This window comes from Labrus mixtus, chromosome 17 (genome assembly GCF_963584025.1).
Source record: "Labrus mixtus chromosome 17, fLabMix1.1, whole genome shotgun sequence".
Taxonomy (NCBI): domain Eukaryota; kingdom Metazoa; phylum Chordata; class Actinopteri; order Labriformes; family Labridae; genus Labrus; species Labrus mixtus.
This window is the reverse complement of record NC_083628.1, coordinates 19,824,750-19,844,530: the sequence shown is the minus strand read 5'-3', so window position 1 is coordinate 19,844,530 and position 19,781 is coordinate 19,824,750. Positions and strand designations below refer to the sequence as shown.

The 19,781-nt window shown below is 42.3% G+C and overlaps 1 protein-coding gene across 1 annotated transcript in view; it reads right to left on the bottom strand.

Moving 5' to 3' along the window:
- Nucleotides 1-19,781, bottom strand: part of dcc (DCC netrin 1 receptor) — a 240,628-nt gene that overhangs the window by 35,408 nt on the left and 185,439 nt on the right. Inside the window, exons 19-25 of the mRNA XM_061060638.1 lie at nucleotides 15,294-15,401; nucleotides 14,285-14,479; nucleotides 14,119-14,151; nucleotides 12,014-12,076; nucleotides 7,030-7,192; nucleotides 6,565-6,788; nucleotides 5,957-6,073 (exon numbers count right to left, since the gene is read on the bottom strand). Coding sequence (XP_060916621.1) covers nucleotides 5,957-6,073; nucleotides 6,565-6,788; nucleotides 7,030-7,192; nucleotides 12,014-12,076; nucleotides 14,119-14,151; nucleotides 14,285-14,479; nucleotides 15,294-15,401 — 903 coding nt within the window. The remainder of the gene's footprint in view (nucleotides 1-5,956; nucleotides 6,074-6,564; nucleotides 6,789-7,029; nucleotides 7,193-12,013; nucleotides 12,077-14,118; nucleotides 14,152-14,284; nucleotides 14,480-15,293; nucleotides 15,402-19,781) is intronic.

Below are 19,781 nucleotides of genomic sequence, written 5' to 3'. Positions count from 1 at the left end.
GAGGAGGAAGAGGAGGAGGAGGAAGAAGAGGAGGAGTAGGAGGAGGGATAGGAGGAGGAGGAGGAGGAGTAGGAAGAGGGATAGGAGGAGGAGGAGGAGGAGGAAGAGGAGGAAGAGGAAGAGGGATAGGAGAAGGAGGAGGAAGAGGAGGAGTAGGAAGAGGGATAGGAGGAGGAGGAGGAGGAGGAGGAAGAGGAGGAAGAGGAGGAAGAGGAAGAGGGATAGGAGGAGGAGGAGGAGGCTGAGGAGGAGGAGGAGGAGGAGGAAGAGGAAGAGGGATAGGAGGAGGAGGAGGAAGAGGAGTAAGAGGAAGAGGGATAGGAGGAGGAGGAGGCGGAGGAGGAGGAGGAGGAGGAGGAGGAAGAGGAGTAAGAGGAAGAGGGATAGGAGGAGGAGGAGGCTGAGGAGGAAGAGGAGGAAGAGGAGGAAGAGGAGTAAGAGGAAGAGGGTTGGGGGGGGGAGGCTGAGGAGGAGGAGGAGGAGGAAGAGGAGGAAGAGGGATAGGGACAAGAATGAGACTGAGGAGGAGGAAGAAGAGGAGGAGGAGGAGGAGTTCTCCTTTGCCTTCGGCCTCTTCTTTTTCGTACCCCCGGAGGTCTGATTCTTCTGAGCGCTGATCAATTCCAGTATTGATTGAAGCGTATTGATGATTTGTAAGCAGCATGTCTGTGATCAGCAGCTTTAGGAGGTATGTTCTTGTATTAGTGAACGTGTGTGTGTGTGTGTGTGTGTGTGTGTGTGTGTGTGTGTGTGTGTGTGTGTGTGTGTGTGTGCGTGCGTGTGCGTGCGTGCGTGTGTGTGTGTGCGTGTGTGTGTATGTTTGAGCTCTGACCATTTAAAGAGAAGCAGGGTTTGATTACAGCAGCGGGACCGACCAGAGATGAGCAAGCCTGATCGATAGCTTTATTGATGGATAATATTGATTATTTTGGTGCAGCAGGACGGCAAGCTACAGGTTAATGGAGGTGTGTTGTGTGTACTTCTGTGTGTCTTTGTGTGTGTGTTACACTATGTGTGTATGTTTACGCCAAAGACCAGAGGAGACAGAAATTCAGAGAGAAATGAAAACATCTCTGCTCTGGACATTTTAGAAACACACTTACAAAAAAACTACAGAAATATAAAGTGATGGATCAATGAGAAGACAAAGACAGACAAAGGAGTTAATTCATAATTAAAGGAGATAATAAAGAGGGAACATAGAAGAGACAGAAGGAGTTCGGAACAGATGATGCAAAAGAAAACGGTAGAGACGGATAAAAAGGAAGATTCCAGCAGAGAGAAAAAGCAGAGATGCTGAGATAAAAGAGAGTAATGCATTAAAGCTGGATAAAAAGGATGAAGACACAAGTGAATTGGAATAACAACACCAGTATGGCAGAGACAAAACCTGAGTCAGATGGATAGAAACAGAGAGCAGACAGCAGACACAAAGAGATAAAAACTGAAGGTAGATAAAGAGATGAGCCGGCCGTCGTCTGCTGGGCTCAGATGAAAAAAAAAAAAAAGAAGAAGCCCAGAGCGGCTTCAGTGGAAACAGAGAGAGACATGAGTAAAGATAGAAGCCGAGCCTGCAGGGACCGGAGATTTCACACTCAATCAAATAATCAGACATTAAAAAGGAGGAGCGGCAATTTGGTTAAATTCTCTGACCCACAAAAAAAGGATTCCTTTTAAATGCTGCAACATTTCATTCAGATGTTCCTTTGTTCCAGCAGCAGTCAGATATTCTAAACAACATTTAGAGTTGAGGCTCTGATTCATGGCTGTAAACGTTATCTTAAAAGGTTTCAATGGTGTTTGTTATTTATGTGATTGTACCATAGACTGTAAATATTAATGGACGAAGCCTGAGTGACGTCAGCCATCTGTTCCTGCAGGGGGCGCCGGGGGATCATCGACAGCAGCCGCCATGTTGGAAATCCTGTCTCAGTCTAACTTTTCAGTCAACCTAACGACAGGCTGAGAGCTGGAGCTGAGGCGGGTTTTAAGCCTCTTGATGAAGCGTTACACCGCGCCCACCTGTCAATCAGGTCAGCTACATGCCTATGGATAACACGTATCGTCATGACATGAAAACTTTTGACTAATCAAAAAATTCACACCCCGTACAGTGTGTGTGAGCTAATCAAACCTATTTCGGTTTTTTGAACCAGGATGTAAACATGTTAATGTCTGCTGTAAAAACAGGCTTTTTTGAATGGGTGTGTATGTGACTTCCTGTGCTTCTGCAGCCAGCCTCTAGTGGACACTCCATGAACTGCAGGATAATGCACTTCCGCCATGGCTTCGTTTATCAACATGTGAGGTTGCTGCTTGGATCATATTGTTTGTTGTGTACATAAATTGACTAGGTGGCAAATGAGTTTTCCTGCAGTGGATAAATTAAATTTTCTAATCTGATGTAATCTACTTTCTGTAACGAGATATTTCTTTGAACACTTCCTTTATTTGCCTTTGTCTGAATATTTGATTGAATTTGGTGTGAAAATGTGTGTGAAGTGAATTTAAACATGACACTTACTGAATGTGAAATGGATATTTATGGTGTCCAAATGTTTTAATTATCAGTGACCCCCTGAGTTTTCACATTTCAGAGAGGAAAGAAGAAAAAATCTAAACGCCACAAAGCCAAAAAAACCTCCAAATCTGTAGGAGGAGTTAATGATGGGGAGAGGAGAAGTGTTCCTGACACAACTCTGACAAAAAAGATCAGATACAATAAAAGTGTAACATGACGGAAAGTGAAACGGAGAGAAAGAGAGAGAAAATAGATCCAACTGGAGGACGGGTTTGTGTGTGTTGGCTGAGGAGGCCTGAAGGCTTTTTTTTCCTGCATCACTGTGACCCACATATCACACCCAACACACAACACACACACACGAGTACTTGTCACATGCTTGAAAAAATCATCAGTCACCCGCTGACTCAAACCCTGCAGAAATAAAAGACGCAGCGTCGTAACCTCGTTGCTTCCATTCGGAGCAGCAGCTTCAGTTTGTGACACCTGCAGTAAACAGCAACAACAACAAAACGACGGAGCAGAGAGAGAAGAGGACACGAGACGTGGAGACATTCGGAGAGATGGAGAGGAGGTGAAGCTTCAGCTCAGAGTGAAGTTACCTCTCCTCTCTCCACCTGTCTCAGCTGAGCTCCTCTGCGTCGTTCAGTGAGTTCCAAATGCAGCTAAGGAAACAACAAAGGATTATGGGGTTTTTGGAGTCATATAAGACTTAGGTGGGAGTGCTGGATGGCCTTGTGGTAAGGTTCCCCATTTTCTGAAGCTGTTCCGCAAGCCGCTAGGGTTTCGATTACGGCATGTCATTCCCCTCTTTCTTCTCCCGATTCCTTACTCTATCCACTCTCCTGTCCTCCAAAATAAAAGCCTTAAACTTTGGTGGTTCTCACTCAGTTGGAAACCCTTTTTTTTTTTTAGCCAATCAAGAGCCAAAAGGAACAAACTCCTGATCAAGCATAAACCCCAAACTGTGAATCAAATATGCTTCGTTGTGGATCTCTCTGAGAAGAGATGGCGTTCTAATCAGCCCAATAAGCCGAAGTGAAGTTTGACTGCTGCTGTAACACCCGGCAGGGGTCCGACTAAAGTCTGAAACAGACAAGAGACTGAAGAGTCGATGCAGTGATCTCACACACACAGATCTTTGAAAACAGTCGGACTTCTCCAGCCGGACATGATCAGAGCTTTGTGTGGCTGCAATAACTGAAGTCAAGATTTTCTGATCTGGTCTTACTTTAATGAAGCCTCTCTACAGTCTATTCAGTGATTGTAGTATTTGAAATTAATTGATGGACAACTCTTAAGAGTAAGAGTGACTTTAGAGAGGACAAAAACAAATCTGAGCCCCTTGTCGGAAATTTCGAATGTGTTTTTTTTTTTGGTTTATTTTGGGTGTTTTGATGCCTTTATTAGAGATAAAGGACCGTGGATAGTCAGAAATCATGTAGAGAGAGAGAGAAAGAGAGAGAGAGAGAGAGAGAGTGGGGAATGATGAAGGAAAGAAGCCACAGGTCAGATTTGAACCCGGGCCGCCCGCTAAGAGGACTAAAGCCTCTGTATATGGGGCACACGTACTAACCACTAGGCTACTAGCGCCCCCAGATGTGTTTTAACTGACAAGAGATTCAATCCATCTACTGCAGAGTTCACATAGTCTCTTCTTCTGACTGATTTCAAACCTCACATGTTACTTTACATCATCGGAGACACTGCCGGAGAACAGAAGCTTTAAATCTTCCTTCATGTGGACGGACTCACACACTGTGGAGAGACATATGAAGAGGAAATCGGATATCTTTGGGTTAAAAATTCTGACATTCTGGGTTCAGAGCATCTCCTCTCTTCTCTATGTCTTATATATTTGAACACTGTCTCTGTTTTTCCCCTGATGGTCCTCAGATCTCCTCCCGTCCCCCGCTGTCTCCAGAGTCCGTCTGACAGAACACACAGGCTAATTATCTGGTGGAGAAAGTCTATGTGTCCCTTCCCTCTTCCCTCAACTTCACTTCTAACTCTGCATAAAATACTTTTTTTTTTTTTACATCTCAACAATTCAAAGAAAGGCTGAGAGGAAACATAGATGAACCATCTTCACCCGGAGACACCCCGCTGCTGCAGACTTGCTACATGACACGCCATGCACCAAGAAGAAGAAGAAGAAGAAGCAAGGCCCATAATGTAAAACGTCATGTAGAATATGTTCAGTTCATGTTGGGCCTGGTTCAGGACGCAACGCAGAAGAAAGATAAACCATCAGCAATTTATAGAAATAAACCTTTTGAAATCAAATAAAAACCACCAAAGGCAAAAGCTCTGTTCAGCACTGCAGTTCAAAGCAATGCTATCAACGTGGCTCCAATAACAGAAATGGGCTGGTCCACCACTTTGGGCTCAAAGACTCAACAACCAATGGATGTATTGTTGTGAAATTTGGTGAATCTATTAAGGATGATGAATCCTACTGACGTTGGTGATTCCTGAATGTTTTACTTTAGTACCACAATGAGGTGAACATATGGGGTTTGAGTGCAAAGTCTAAACAGCTGTTTAGGCATACAAGGATTTCTCATCCAGCATCATCATCAGGTCAAGATTTCTATTTGTCTTAATCTCCATTTATGACCAAATACCCCCAAAAGCCGAAGACATTCCCATCGGCGCCACTGATACTTTGGTTCAGTGCTAATTATCAAATGTTAGCTTACCCTTACCTAAAGTGAACATGGACTATTGCCCCTACTTAACATTACGGTAAATGGTAAATGGACTTGAGCTTGTATAGCCCTTTTCAAATCTTCTGACTACTCAAAGTGCTTTTACACCGCAGGTCACACCTACACCTTCACACACTGATGGTAGAGGCTGCTGAGTAAAGAGTCCATCAGTATTAACTCATCCCATTCATACACATTTACACACCGCTGACGAAGCAGTGGGAGCAACTTGAGTCTTGACCAAGGACACACATGGCACACCCGCAGGAGCTGGGGATCGAACCCACAACCTTCCAAAGACCGACTCTACCAACTGAGCCACAGCTGCCACAACATTAGCATTACCACATTGTCATGTCACTATTCTCATCGTAGCGTTTAGCTGAAATTAGCGCTGTGCTTCTGTACAGCCAAACAGAGAAGCTGGCACAGCTGTGGACTTACAGTTCTGTTAGCGATTTGTAATTTACTGCACACTACAGGACTTTTTTGTAAGTATTGTTTCAAGTCTGGCACAAATGATTGGAAAGATTTGTTCAACATTGAACCCCCTCTTTTTTTTAAATTCTTGCTCATTGCAAGCAGAGGGAGCGTTATAGTCAACGTTTGATTGCCACTGCTGCCAAAAGAATGATTTGCCTTGTTACTTAGAGGCTTAGTTGAAATCAAGCAAGTTTCAGTTCCTGTGTTCCAGCAAACAAACACACAATGTTGTATTACTTACGTGTGTTGCTCGGCTGTGAGTCCATGGGAATCATCATTTTGCCTCGTGTGCCCCTCCTGGCACCCATGGAGCGATCCAGAGTGGAGATACTGCTGGACGCCTCGTCATTGTCGGCTCCTATAACGTCAAGCAGCCAGGCATAAAAACAAGAACTTGTTATTTCCTGTCATCAAGCAATCAGAAGAGAATCACTAAAATGGGAAGGCAACAGATTTGTTTTTTACTTCAAGAGGAATCAGGGGTCATTAGGCATATGTGACGTTCAGGAATAAAATCAAGTCTCTTGATGGAAACATTCAGTTAGCACCACAGACGTGAAGGAAAGAAGTCACTTTTGGCTTGCAGGTGACAAACACCCTGATTCGAAAATGGGAAAAACACATGGTATTTTGGTGTTGCCAGACAACAAAGAGATGAACTCTTAGATGAGGTTTGGTTATAAAAAAGACCCCAAGAAACAAAGTTAATGAAAAAAAGGAATATAAACTTCTTAGGCATGAGACTAAAGGAAGAGTATCAAAAGTTAATATAAACTAAAAAGAACACCATTTTATTCTAGAACCATTATGTGGAAAAATAAATGCGTGAATCAGCATTCGGCGCTGTACCTGAGTGGCTGCTCTTGCTGCCCATCTGGCTCTCTGATTGGCTGTGTGCGACCTGGGGGAGGTCTTGGCAGGACTGGAGGGGCGAGTCGTGTCCTGACGGGGCGACACTCGGAGCTTTCTCCATGTTCTTCATCTCCATCTCCTCGTGGTGGATCCAGAGGTCCGGAGGCCGCAGGTCCTTCTGGCTGCCTTTCCGCTTACCAGCGCTGTGGCTCGCTCTCTTCCTGCAAGACGGGAGAGAGAGCACAGGTCAGGGAGAGCACAAGCGAGGGAGAGCACAGGTAAGGGAAAGCATGGGCGAGGGAGCCTGTCACTACAGATGATCAGACGTGTGTCTACAGAAACATATTTAAGGTGCAGAGTCGATCTAAAATCTAAACGACCAGGAGAGACTGTTAGACATCTGCCTTGTTACTCTGATCTGCTCACCGCCATCATCACACACATAAAAAAAACATGTCTTACTTCCTCTGCTGGGCGGAGGAGCGCCGGGTGCAGATGAGCGCCACGATGACGACCACGACCACGGTGACGGCTCCCACAGAAACCACGATGATGACCAGCAGGTTACTGTTCTTCTGAGGCGTGGCGCTGCCATGAGGAGGACGCATCTGACCAATAGGAGACTCTGAAACACACGAACACAGAAGAGAAATATTAAACAGGTTTCAAACATACAAACGAGATGATCTGTTAGCTTAAGGGTTACTTAAAGGAGCAGTATGTAACTCTGACACCTAGTGTTTAAAATGGGTACTGCAGTCTGAATTCAAAACAAAAGGCAGAGCTGTCTCCCCCCGACCCCCTCCTCTCTAGAGTCGATGCTCACACAGGCTGCCGTGTGGTCGACACTGAAGCTCATTGGGAAGGGTTGGGCTTAAGTTGTTTGAATCAGTTGAAGTTTAATTTTACTTTCATTTTTTTCCAATCTTTTTATTGAAAGGTATATGTAGATTTTTTTACACTAAAATATCTACATTAATTAAAAATTAACTAAACCTATTTTTTATATTTTTGTTTTGTTTAGTACTAAAATTACTTTAGTAATATATCATTTTATAGTTTTCACAGGGTTGCACTCCCATTTCCCCGCCCACCTCAAAGTCATCTTTTGTTATTGTTTTGATAGAGAGCCCCCTGGTGGCAGAACTTACAGACTTTGCTTTCAATCCTGAAAATATTTCTTTTTTTTTAACATTTTACATCAGAAATCAGAAGAAAAAATATTCAGCCACTGACCTAGAAGCGGGGAAGGCACATTAAAAAGTAAATGTGTTCCTTTACTTCATGTGACAGATCTAAAAATATGACCTAATCATTAAATGTTTGCACTACTTCCTTAAATATTTGTATTGCTATAAATAAACCATAATCAACATGTTGAACACTTATTCAGTCTGTTGTGATATACAAACACACAGACACAAAATAAACGACGGTAGAATGAAAACCACAGCAGTTTCACTGGACTGACAACACAGAGCTGCTGCTGTACAAATCAATACACAGTGTGTGTGTGTGTGTGTGTGTGTGTGTGTGTGTGTGTGACACTATGACAGGTGTAAAGGGAAAAAGGGAATTGATGACACGCTCTGTCATTCATTAACTCGACCTTGAAGCAGAGAGAGAGAAAATAGGAAACACAGGAGGAGCAGAAGTCTGGATGTAGAGGAGGGGGAAGTGAGTAAAAAGAGAGAGAGAGAGAGAGAGAGAGAGAGAGAGAGAGGAAGAGGAGAAATAAAATACAGGGAGTAAAGGACAGGGGGAAAGATAAAAGGGAGGGAAAAAGGAAGTAGGAAGGGAAGAATTGTCGGTGCGGGAGAGGGGAGGTGGAGGAGATGGAAGAAGGAAAGAAAAGGCCTGAGAAAGAGAATCACTTTACCTCTTTCTCTCTCTCTCTCTCTCTCTCTCTCCATTCAGCGGTCTCTCTCAATGAAAACCACAATCCATCACAGCTTACAGCTGCAGCACAGCAGCCACAATACAACCCTCTTTTCTGTTCTCTTTGTAAGTTGGATTTCATCATCTCCCTCTCCTTCTTTCCTTTTCTTTTGCAGCATTTTTGTCATTCTCTCTCAAGCAGAAAGCCGACCCTTTATAGATGTTCGTCTTAGGTTTTTAGTTTGTGTGAGAGTAAAAGTCATGGTGCTTTTGAAAATCAGAAGGGTACGGCAGGTGGAGTGTGATCAAGAAATCTGAAACGGTTCAGATACCAGAGGAGTTTGTTGGACTGACCGATGTTTGGATCACTCTTTCAGCACCAGGGTAAAGGACAACTAGAGCACAAATAAGACTCCAGTTGAAGATATTATTTCTTGACTAGAACTCTACTTTTGTGTCCTCAGTTTCAAGTCCAGCTGTGAAATAAAAGTGAAAAGATTTTCCAGGCCTCATACAGAATGGGAAATGTCTAAGGGCCTGTATCCACCTGGCTGTTCGCTCGGCAGCGGTTGTGCACTGAGAATAAAAGCTCTGCAGGTGCATCTTGTGACAACTATAGCTATGACAACATCTCTTGACAACAGCTGCTGGATGACCAACACTGCTCCACTGCTTTTTAATGTATGTTTTATATTTGAGATTGTTTTTTTCCCCTTCATTCTGAGCATCAAACAGAGGATGCTTTGCCTTCCTACATGATCAGCTTAATAATAATGACGGCCCCGATATCACGGCTCAGATCAGACACAGAGCAAGGAGGATGTGAGGACACAACATGGGGAGTCCCGACCAACCTAACATACATTGTACAGTGTATGATTGGCTGGTTGAAAAGAGCACTGGTGATGTCTACAGCAACTTTCTGAAAAGTTGAAAGATTTTCAACTATAGAAGTTCTCGGAGCGGCAGCACACAAAAAGGCAGTGCAGTCGGTAAAAGGACGCTGTGTCCTTTCAAGGCGTCTGCTGCTGCAAATGTTCTCTCCTCATCGGGAACAAATGAAAATGGACGCTGGCACTCAGCAGGTGGACACAGGCTCTAATGTAATTTTACAATAAGTGAAATATTTGCAGAATATGGGAGCTTAAGATGTTAATGTTTTCCATTAAAACTCCTCTGAAGACCTGGCTTCCTTCTCTTAAACAGGAGATATTTATGACGTGCATTGCTTGAGTGATGTCGAGCTCTCAGCACGGAACAACAGCCAACAGCAACCTCCTCTGGAGAACATGAATAAGAGCTCGTTCTGCCGAACACGCTGAGATCTTTAGAGCTTGTGGTACACGTTGAGATCTTTAGAGCTCGTTCTGCCGAACACGCTGAGATCTTTAGAGCTCGTTCTGCAGAACACACTGAGATCTTTAGAGCTCGTTCTGCAGAACACGCTGAGATCTTTAGAGCTCGTTCTGCAGAACACGCTGAGATCTTTGGAGCTGGTTTCTGCTGGAAAGAGTGATTCTTTTCTGTTGGTGATTTTTTTCTCATGAGAGGAAGCGCTGCGACATAAAGGACGACAGCGTGTTAAAGATGATATATACGGCGCGGCTGATGAACGAGGCTTCGCCCTCGCCGACCCGCCATAAAGCCGGAGGGGGGCGGAGGTCAGAGCGGACGGATTTATGTTTGCCTGAGGCAGCAGTAACACTGCACACGCTGCTCAGCTTGTCCTCCACAGAGACACTGAATCACCAGCAGCTACAAGCCCTGACCTCTGACCTCTGTGCAGAGCAGAGGTAACTGACCAGTTTGTCTTTAAGCAGAAATGAGACACGACAGTTATGGTTTCCAGCATGATTTGTACTTGAGTAAGAGAGAGAAGGGCAGAGTCACCTTTACTGTAAAGTTGGTCGCACATGTTTTTTCTTGCTATGCAAATATGTTTCTGACATTAAAACATCAACATGAAGCCGGAGTAGAGCTCAACATCCCTGAGAAATATGAAGAGGATTCATCCACTCCACTGAGGACTGAGGGCGCTCTCTCACCTCACCTGTTTGCTGTGTAGTCTATCTTTGTTGTGTTAGGTTATATGTTTACCGTGAATCTTCTTTTAATAGCCCAGGCTTTTATTTACCTCAGTCAGTAAAATCACCATGCCTTTATTTGGGACAGGGGTCAATACGAGTTGTTATTTAATGCCTAATAAATGGGAGCAATATTTTTTTTACCCTGAGTAACGTGAGTCTGAATCTAGTTTAGTCCCTCTCTATTCAGATAAAAAAGAAATAGCCCGGCTGCAACCTTAACTTCGATCCAGTTAACCCTGCGTTTCCACATAAAGAAGTCAGCTCTATCATCCTAATTCAATTCCCCATCTTCAACTACAGGTTCATGAATTAAACAAATACTGAAGTGGCCGGTGTAGCAGAGGGACAGCAGCAATGATTTAGTCTGAACTAAGAAAAGAGACGTGCAATCATGTTTTATAACATTTATTTAAACTAGAAGATGGACTTGACTTAGACTTGGTGCCAAAAGACTTGGGCTTGCATAAACTGATTTGTGCACATCACTCTGCAGGAACCAGTGGCTGGAAAACCAGTTCAGCAGAAATCTAGTCTACTTCTACTAGAAATCTGCTTTAAGAGGTCGTTCTGATATGAAGATGTGTTTCTGCATCTTTTGGAGCTGAAATGAAACAAAGTTTTCTGCACATATCTCTTCTTCATTGGTTAATTTATTTTTCATGCATGCTAGCTTTTGTATGATGAAAAGCCAAAAGAAGAACATGACCAGCGGCTATTGCGCACCTTAAATTGTGAGCAGAGATTTAAGTTCTGGTCTTTCTTTTGGTGCAACCTTTAATGCAGCAAACAGCTTCAAGTGTAAGCATTCATCTGAAGAAAAAACTGTTCTGGTATATGAAAAGTCTAATGTTGAGATAATGTAATAATACAATCCTAAGAAGAACCTTCATTTTCTTCTTTTAAAAACCTAGAGGCTCGTGTTCCTCTCTGTCAGTGTCCGACTTGAAATAATTATTCATGATGTTGTTGTTAAATTAAAAACAACAAGCAGAAGATTTATGTGGCCACTCTCCTCATCCTGCTCCTCAATAAAGAAGATTACTTTCTACAGTCTTCTTTTTTTAAAAAACACTGATTGATGGAGAGATAGTGAATCTAATTAATTTTTCATGCCAGCAGCAAAACAAAACAAGGAGCGACATTAACGGAGTGTAAATCAGCGAGCCGCAGCTCCTCCTCGTCGGGACGCAGCGGGTCATTAAAATAAGTTTAGACATGACTGAGCTGAGCGATCAAAGACAACCACCGAGTCTCTGTGATAATGTGATGATGCTGCAGAATATGACACACACACACACACACACACACACACACACACACACACATGCACACACTCAAACATGCAATCAGCTCTCTGGAGAACCGGTCTCATTACAATCTCAAGTCCAATAATGACCCCAAAAGTAATTGTACTTTCTGACAGATTCAGTCATGCAGAATAATAGTGTATGAGTGTGTGTGAATGTGTGTGTCTGTGTTACCATTGATGCTCCTGTCAATCAGGTTGGTGTCAGACGGCCAGTAGGCGTGGTCTCCTCCACGACCTGGAGGATGAAGAAAAAAAAACAAGCAGGTCAGAAAAAACAGACAGAAAACAGCAGCGAAGAAGGACGGAGAGGCTGAGAGTCATTTTGTAGGTTGAATAGAGGGATCGGACAGAGAGATTGCTTCCTTGTTAGAAAATAAATGACTTTGTTAAGCCAGTGCGCGCACACACACACACACACACACACACACACACACACACACACACACGCATGCCCTACACATGTTGTGTGTGTGTAGTTCTCTCCTGAGAGTCCATTTAGTGTAAATCCTCACGTCTGATCCACCTGTCAGGACACTAACACGCCTGTGATGCATGGATTGGTGCCCACAGTACGGACTCGCAGGCTTCTGCAGTATCACACAACTAGAGCTGTTGTGGACAAGACTATTCAAACATGGCATCATTTTTATTCATCCATGGAAATACATGGTAAAGGAAAAGCTGCCAAAATTTTAGCACCTTGAGTTGATTGATTGACATCAATTAAATTAAAAAAACACATTTGTTACAAGGTGTTTCATGTCTAATTGTACATTATAATGTTGGAGTCAAGACCACACTAACCGCACTTCTCTTACTGGATTCAAATTGTGGGGACTCAGTTTGGTGGATTATTCTGATCAGGAGAATTCAGTTCATCTTCAAATGGTGAGTTAGGACACAGTTTGATTGTCACAGGTCAGACCCGCACACACACAGTGTGTTAGTGTGTGAGTTGGACTATGTAACTCCTTAGTTGGGGACACGCCTACATAATTAACTAATTAAATGTTTTTTTTGCAGGTATATGTCATTTATTCCTCAGCTTTTTACCATGTGGGGTGAATCGTAGGAGAGAGTTTAAAAGGAATGTAGAAGAAGCTCATCACAGAGAAACGAGAACAGAGACTGGAGACTGATGAGAAGGATTTTTTAAAAAACCTCAACCCTGTCACTCCCATTAAGAAACATCCCCACATCTCAAATTCATTTAAATCCAGACACGATACATAATTCTGCTTCATTTATAGACTGAGAGCTGGATTCTTCATCACACACCATGTGCCAGAAACGGGGTTTGATTAAAGCTGCATTTTAAAATCTGAACACACACACGCATAAATCAGTCATCTCTTTGTCAGTCTATCTTTGTGTATGCATTAAACAGTGTGTCTGCATGTGTGTGTGTGTGTATTTACAGTGTAGGGTCCACAGCAAGAGGGCTGAACATCAATCTTCCCTCCTCCCCTGACAACACCTCTGATTTATATGGAGAGCGAGCGCGCACACACACACACACACACACACACACACACACACACGTACACACACACGTACACATATGTCTGTCAGTGACAAACAACACCATTTAACACCCTGACACCAGCGCCGAGTCTCTCTGCTTCAGTGTCCAAACGCCTGAAACGCCTCGCTGCACTTCTGTTCAGCCGCTGTGAAAATTCCCAGAATGCATTTGTTGAAAGAGGTGGACAAATAGGCTTTGAATGCCATACACACCTTGTATATTACCCGACAATACTCGAGGCACTCTGTCTAACCTCACTTTCAGCAGTGTGCATGCCTGATCGTAGAACAGGGGACGCTGGCTCGGCTCTGTAGACCTGACACAGATTCTGGACGGCTCTCAGGTAGTGGTTGTGCGCTCAGTCGTTTTGTCATTATTTCTGCGCAGATTAAAATGTCTGGGCAGTTGTTGTAAATGGTGAATGGACTGTGGAATGGGTTGTATAACGCTTTTCTAGTCTTCTGACTACTCAGACGCTTCTACCCTGCAGGTCACACCTACACATTTACACACTGATGGCAGAGGCTGCTATGTGTGTCCATCAGTATTAACTGATTCCATTCATACAGCGCCCACAAAGCCCAGGGAGTGTCTTGCCCAAGATGACCGACTCTTTTGCAGCTGACTGTCTAGGTCAGGTCTCCCTTGGAAAAGAGGTTCTTAATCTCAATGGGACAAACCTGGTTCAATAAAGGTTAAATAAAAAATATCTAATAACATCTGACATGAAATAAGAAGATGATAAATCCTACCTTGATCATTGGCCATCTTGTCTGGATGTTCAACTGAAAGAGAGAACAACAAAGAGTCAGTACACGAGTAAAATACAAACCAAAGGAATACATCGACAGGGGGCTCTCACACACACAAACACACACAAACACAAACCCAAACACACAGTTACACACTCGCACAGACCTTTGGCAGTCTTGAAGTGGATGGGCTCAGACAGCGGGCCAACCCCTTTGGCGTTCTTGGCCTGAATCCTGAAGTAATAAACAGTGTCCAGGTTCAAATCCACGACCTGATGGGTCAGCCGGTCGCCGCTGATCGCCTCCATCACCCAATCATCGATCGGCATGTTCTTATCCAGTGTGTAGTACAGGATGTAACCTGTCACACAAGAAGTTAGTGTATTAATATTTCATCAAATGTGATCCCAACATCCAGACTGCAGTAGAGATCCTGAAGCGATCTTTATAAATTAACATTCACTTTCCTATTGAGGAAAAAATGGAAAACAAGTAGACCAAATATTTAACTTATTGTTGAGAGGGGACCAACCTCATGTTTCCATCATCAAATAAAGTCAGAAATATTGTAGTACAAGACTGCAAGGATCTAAAAATACTCTCTGTATATGTCTATGTGTGTGTGTTTGTGTGTGTGTGTGTGTGTGTGTGTGTGTGTGTGTGTGTGTGTGTGTGTGTGTGTGTGTGTGTGTGTGTGTGTGTGTGTGTGTTGTGTGTTGTGTGTTTGTGTGTGTGTGTTTGTAAGTGTGTTATGCTGTTATCCCTGCAGGGAGCATTTGATTCGTCCTCGAGGACGCTGAAGGAACAGCAGAGCTCGTTAAAGCAGACGGGTTTACAGCCGGGTCGATCGCCCAGAGGAAGAGAGGGAGAACAATGGAAGAAAGTGTGTGTGTGTGTGTGTTGGCTTGGATACACTGAGCAACAACAGAATTCTTTTACTGTAAGTGTGTGTGCGTGTATGTGTTTGTGTGTCGATATCTTAAGAAATGGCTTTTGCCTCATTTAAGGAATTTTGCAGACTAAAGGATTCATTCATTATTTTAAAGAAGTTAATTAAATATCAAATTAAGTAAGAGCTCAGAGGAATAATTTGTGTGAATGTTAATTCAGCACTGAGTTGGAGAGCAGAGTGGTTTATTTGTGGGGTCGAGTGGTGTGTTTGTGCGTTGGCTCACCTGTTATCCGTCCGTTAGCTTCCATCGGAGGCTGCCAGCTGATTAAAATGGCGCGGGGTCGACCCTCGCGACTGATCACTGTCAAATCTTTGGGAGCCGAACTGGGAGCTGTTAATTATGGATGGACAGGAGGAAGAGAATAAATAAAGATCAGTGTCAGGGACAGTTTGATGAGATAAAGGAGCAATTAGCTTCAGAGAGCTATCAGAGGATGAAAAGTGACAGAGTTTAGAAGTTAATTCAGTGACTCCTATATATTTATGTAGTTATGAGGATAACCTGCAATTTGAACTGTTTGTTCATATCCAAATAATGTGGTTAAAGGAAAAGTTAAACACATTCTCCCTCTCAACTCATTAAAAACAGCAGCTTGACCTGTGCACTAATGCCCTAAATATATAGAAAGATCTAAGTACCCCTATGATGAACATTCAGGTGAATATAAAACATCTGACTTTGGAAATGAAGCTTGCTAAAAAATCCCATTTTGTGGTTTTAAGATGTGCAAAATTCATAAACATTTGGTTAATGTGAAACATTAGTGTGGGTGGTACAGGAAATTAAACAACTTTGGATGCATTTATAAAAGGTTTGTTTAGGTTCAGATAAGTGCCTGCATACATTATCGAATCAGCATGTGATATTTAACTGCAGAAGAAGGCAACTCGCTTGAAGCCAACAATGCTATTGATTTGACACAGGAGTCAAACCTCAGGGCGCTCAGTGAAATCCCATAAATCTTTGACAAATCCATCCCCCTTGACTATTGACTTTTGTCTAGTAGAGTTTTGTCTCTCTACACCACATCAGCGTTGCACATAAAAATAAAGCTTGCATTTGATAGATTACAGATTACTGAGATGGTCCAGAATTTGGTTTCTTGCAGATAAATATAGATATATATATTTTTTTTTTTTAAAATGTTGATGTCTATGTTCAAATTAAAAGCTATGGTCGAGAGACATTTTGTTTAACTTAGGATCATGGGTAAAAGGCTAATATCAAGAGTTTAAATAAATCCATTCAGCAAAGGTGGAGATAATCAACATCCCCAGACTCAGACTGTTTGATTATAAGTCCCCAGAAAGAAAGAACGAATGAAAGACAAGACTCTCACAATAATACTACAGGCATATTTAAAGGACAATGTTAATGGGTACTTTTGGTGCTAAGCCCATTGCATTTGGGGTCCCCCAGGGAAGCTTTCTAGGGCCATTATCTTTTAAACTACAAATTAATTATTTAAAATCTGAACTCTTTAGACTAGAACTAACCGAGCTGATGCATTTGATAGTTTCCAGATTGCTGAGAGGTACCAGATTTGGTTTCTTGCAGATATATATAGAGATTAAAAAAAAGTCTGTGTGAATAAGAAGCTATGGTTGAGAGACTATTTTCTTCACTTGTCGTAAAGATTGGAATCATGGGTATGAGGCTAACCTCCAAAGTTTAACCAAATCCATCCAATAGTGGTTGAGTTAGTCAACAACCCTATCTCCCCTTCACATGCTGCTTGTATATACATCATCATACAAAGGTTATGTGATATATTTAAAACGTCATTTTTTTCAAATTCAAAGTCCTACAAATGTCCATCACATTCAAGACCAAATGTTGTCAAAAGCTGATTCTGTCCGAGTCAGCTTAGCGTCCTTTTGTAAGAAAACAAAATTACATTTTGTTCAGTTTTGGGGGAAATCAATTACAGGTACGAAACATTGGCATTTTTGAGTCAGAGGACTTTGAAACCGATTTCAAAGATAACAGTCTTGTATTGTCTGACCCATCCATCATTCCTGGCTGCTAGCCCAAGTGGACCATACTGATCTTTCTACTAGGTCACATTAATGTCCACATGACAAGAATTGGTTGAAATTGGCTCACAATTCAGTGGACTTCTGAAGATTTATCGTGCATTAGCGTAAATACGTAGATACTAATATGATCGGTGATTGAGAACAGTCTGCTGTTTGTCACAATAAGAAAGAGTACCTACTGCTGTATAATGTTTTATTTGAAGGTATATAAATTATCTCTAGGTAATATACTCTTGGGCTGTGAATAGCATGAATTGGTTTTTATGTAGTTATCTCCCCAGGTGTTATAGAGTGCATGGTGTTCTTTCTCAGTCAATCTCAAGTGTCTCTCTCCTTCCAGAGTCTGGATTCTTTTGGCAGAGTTTTCTTCTTGGGCACTAAAGCCCTCATGCCTTTGCTGGTGCTAAAAATAGAGCTGCACTTGTACTGTGTGGTAGTTCTCCACCTGAAATTCCTGAACTGACAATAATCTAAATACACTCCAGTTTTAGTGCATTTCAGCAGTCTGCTCTGTTTGGACTTTGCAAAATTGTGCAGAATGTAATTACAACCATTTTCCTAAATTGCCCTGTTGTATCGCTCCTGTTGTGAAAATGTCAAGCACTCGGCCTCACAACCAGCACTCAGGCTTTTTTCTCTTCAGATGTCACCATGGAAACTAAGTGGCTGGCTAGTGGAGCTTTAGTGTGTGATATCTGCGTGCTTCCCGAGTAACAAATGTGATTAAATACATGATTTCTAAGCTTCACACCAGTACAGGCCTCGAAGCTTGCACACCAGCAACGACTAATGAAACTACTTGTTAAACCTGACGTTATGCCCTGGAGGAAATTACAAGTTCCAGCTGAGGCTGTAAGTGACAGTAACAACCTGAATTCATCATTAACACAGAGAGAGACATAAGGAAAGATACACTGCACACGTATATGTTGGAGAAAGTTGCAGTTCCAGCTTGTGAAGCGACTATAATTACAATATAATTTTCAGTCTATAATTAATGCCACTTAGGGGTCATCTACTCAGGATGATCTGCATCTTAAATAAGGTGTCAACCTTTTCTAAAACGGTGAAAAAATGAACACTCGAGAATTATTCTTAGCTCTGATTAAAAGCCTGTAACACAAGTTCAGGGCTGTTCAAGTATTCTGACTGATTTGAAAGGTTGGAGGAGGGCACCTGGGTTCAGCGTTGACAGGCATTACATGATATCCCTAATTTAACGTTTTAAATTAAGAGTCATAGGTTACAGAGAAGCAGCCTCCGGTAGGATTAGCTGAGAAAATCTCGTACCATTCAAAATTAAATACACATATTTCACATGACTATACATTCTTTGGATTCTCCCTTATGTTTGGCTTCATTAAGTTCAAATTCACCGCAACAGATCTGAAAGAGGTGCACAATCCTTTTCATAGAACAGCATTCATCCCAATCCCAAGAAAGAAAGAAAGAAAGAAAGAATGAAAGAAAGAAAGAAAGAAAGAAAGAAAGAAAGAAAAACACGCTCATCTCACAGGCATATTTAAAGGTCAATGTTAATGGGTACATTTGGTGCTAAGCCCATTGTGTGTGGGGTCCCCCAGGGAAGCGTTCTGGGGCCATTATCCTTTTAACTAGAAATTAATTATTTAATATCTGCACTTTTATGACTAGTGCTGCACTGAATATGTCACACATTGAAAATGAAATATACTGTGTGTTACTTCTAACCTACACCATGACCCTTTTCTTTTGTTTTTGACCTACTATTATCAGATTTACTTTTTGTATCATTGAAAAGTATTAACTTGGGAAGGCACCTCCTCTGGTGAGTGCACGGTAGTACAAAACACGAAGGGTTTCTGTCTCAAAGAAATCAATTGAGCAGTTTGGCCTTTAATAATGAAGACTTTATTGCAGTCTAGTTTCAGAAGAAACCATAGCACTACAAGATCAATTTTAAAGAAGACTTCATTATATTCGTACTACATATACACAGTTATAGGTTCTTTCTTTCAAAGACTATGTGGTCACCAGATTCAAAAGTGTTCATTCCCTGACGAGTCCAAATATACACAGAAAAGACGATCAATCTGTTCAGAAGATGTTGAAAGATTTTGTAAGTGTTTAATAGACCCAGAATATATGAGACTGCCTCTGTTTAGGATGTACTACAAACAAACATGAAATAATGACTCTCAGCTGGGGTCTTTTAGACTCCCTGGGTTATTATTTCGAGCAGTAAGGCAGAGTTATTATGAGCTCCAGTAAAAGCTTATTTTTGTGCTTTGTTCTGAAACTGTGGTCAGTGTTTGTGTGTCCAGAGCCTGTTGATCACTGCGGGGACTGAGTGGGCTCAGTCCGTCTGCTCTCTCTGAATGTCAATGTATTCCAGTGGGCCTCGGGGAGTTGGCGGGGGTAATGCTGTTCACGCTTAATTGGTTGACAAATCCGACAAACATGATTGTAAACATCCTGAAAGGGATACCTTGACATTTTGATTTGAGTGTGTGGTTGGGTTTCATTGTGGCAGACGGTTGTTGTGTTGTAGCAGGGGAGAGTTTAGTTTCTCCATTAAACCTCGCTGAACCAAATCACGACTTCGGTGCATTGTAACAGCCCTTATTAAAAGTAATCGCTGTTCAGGGAGCATAAAGAAAATGAAAATATTTGGAGTCTGCTTTGCCTCGGT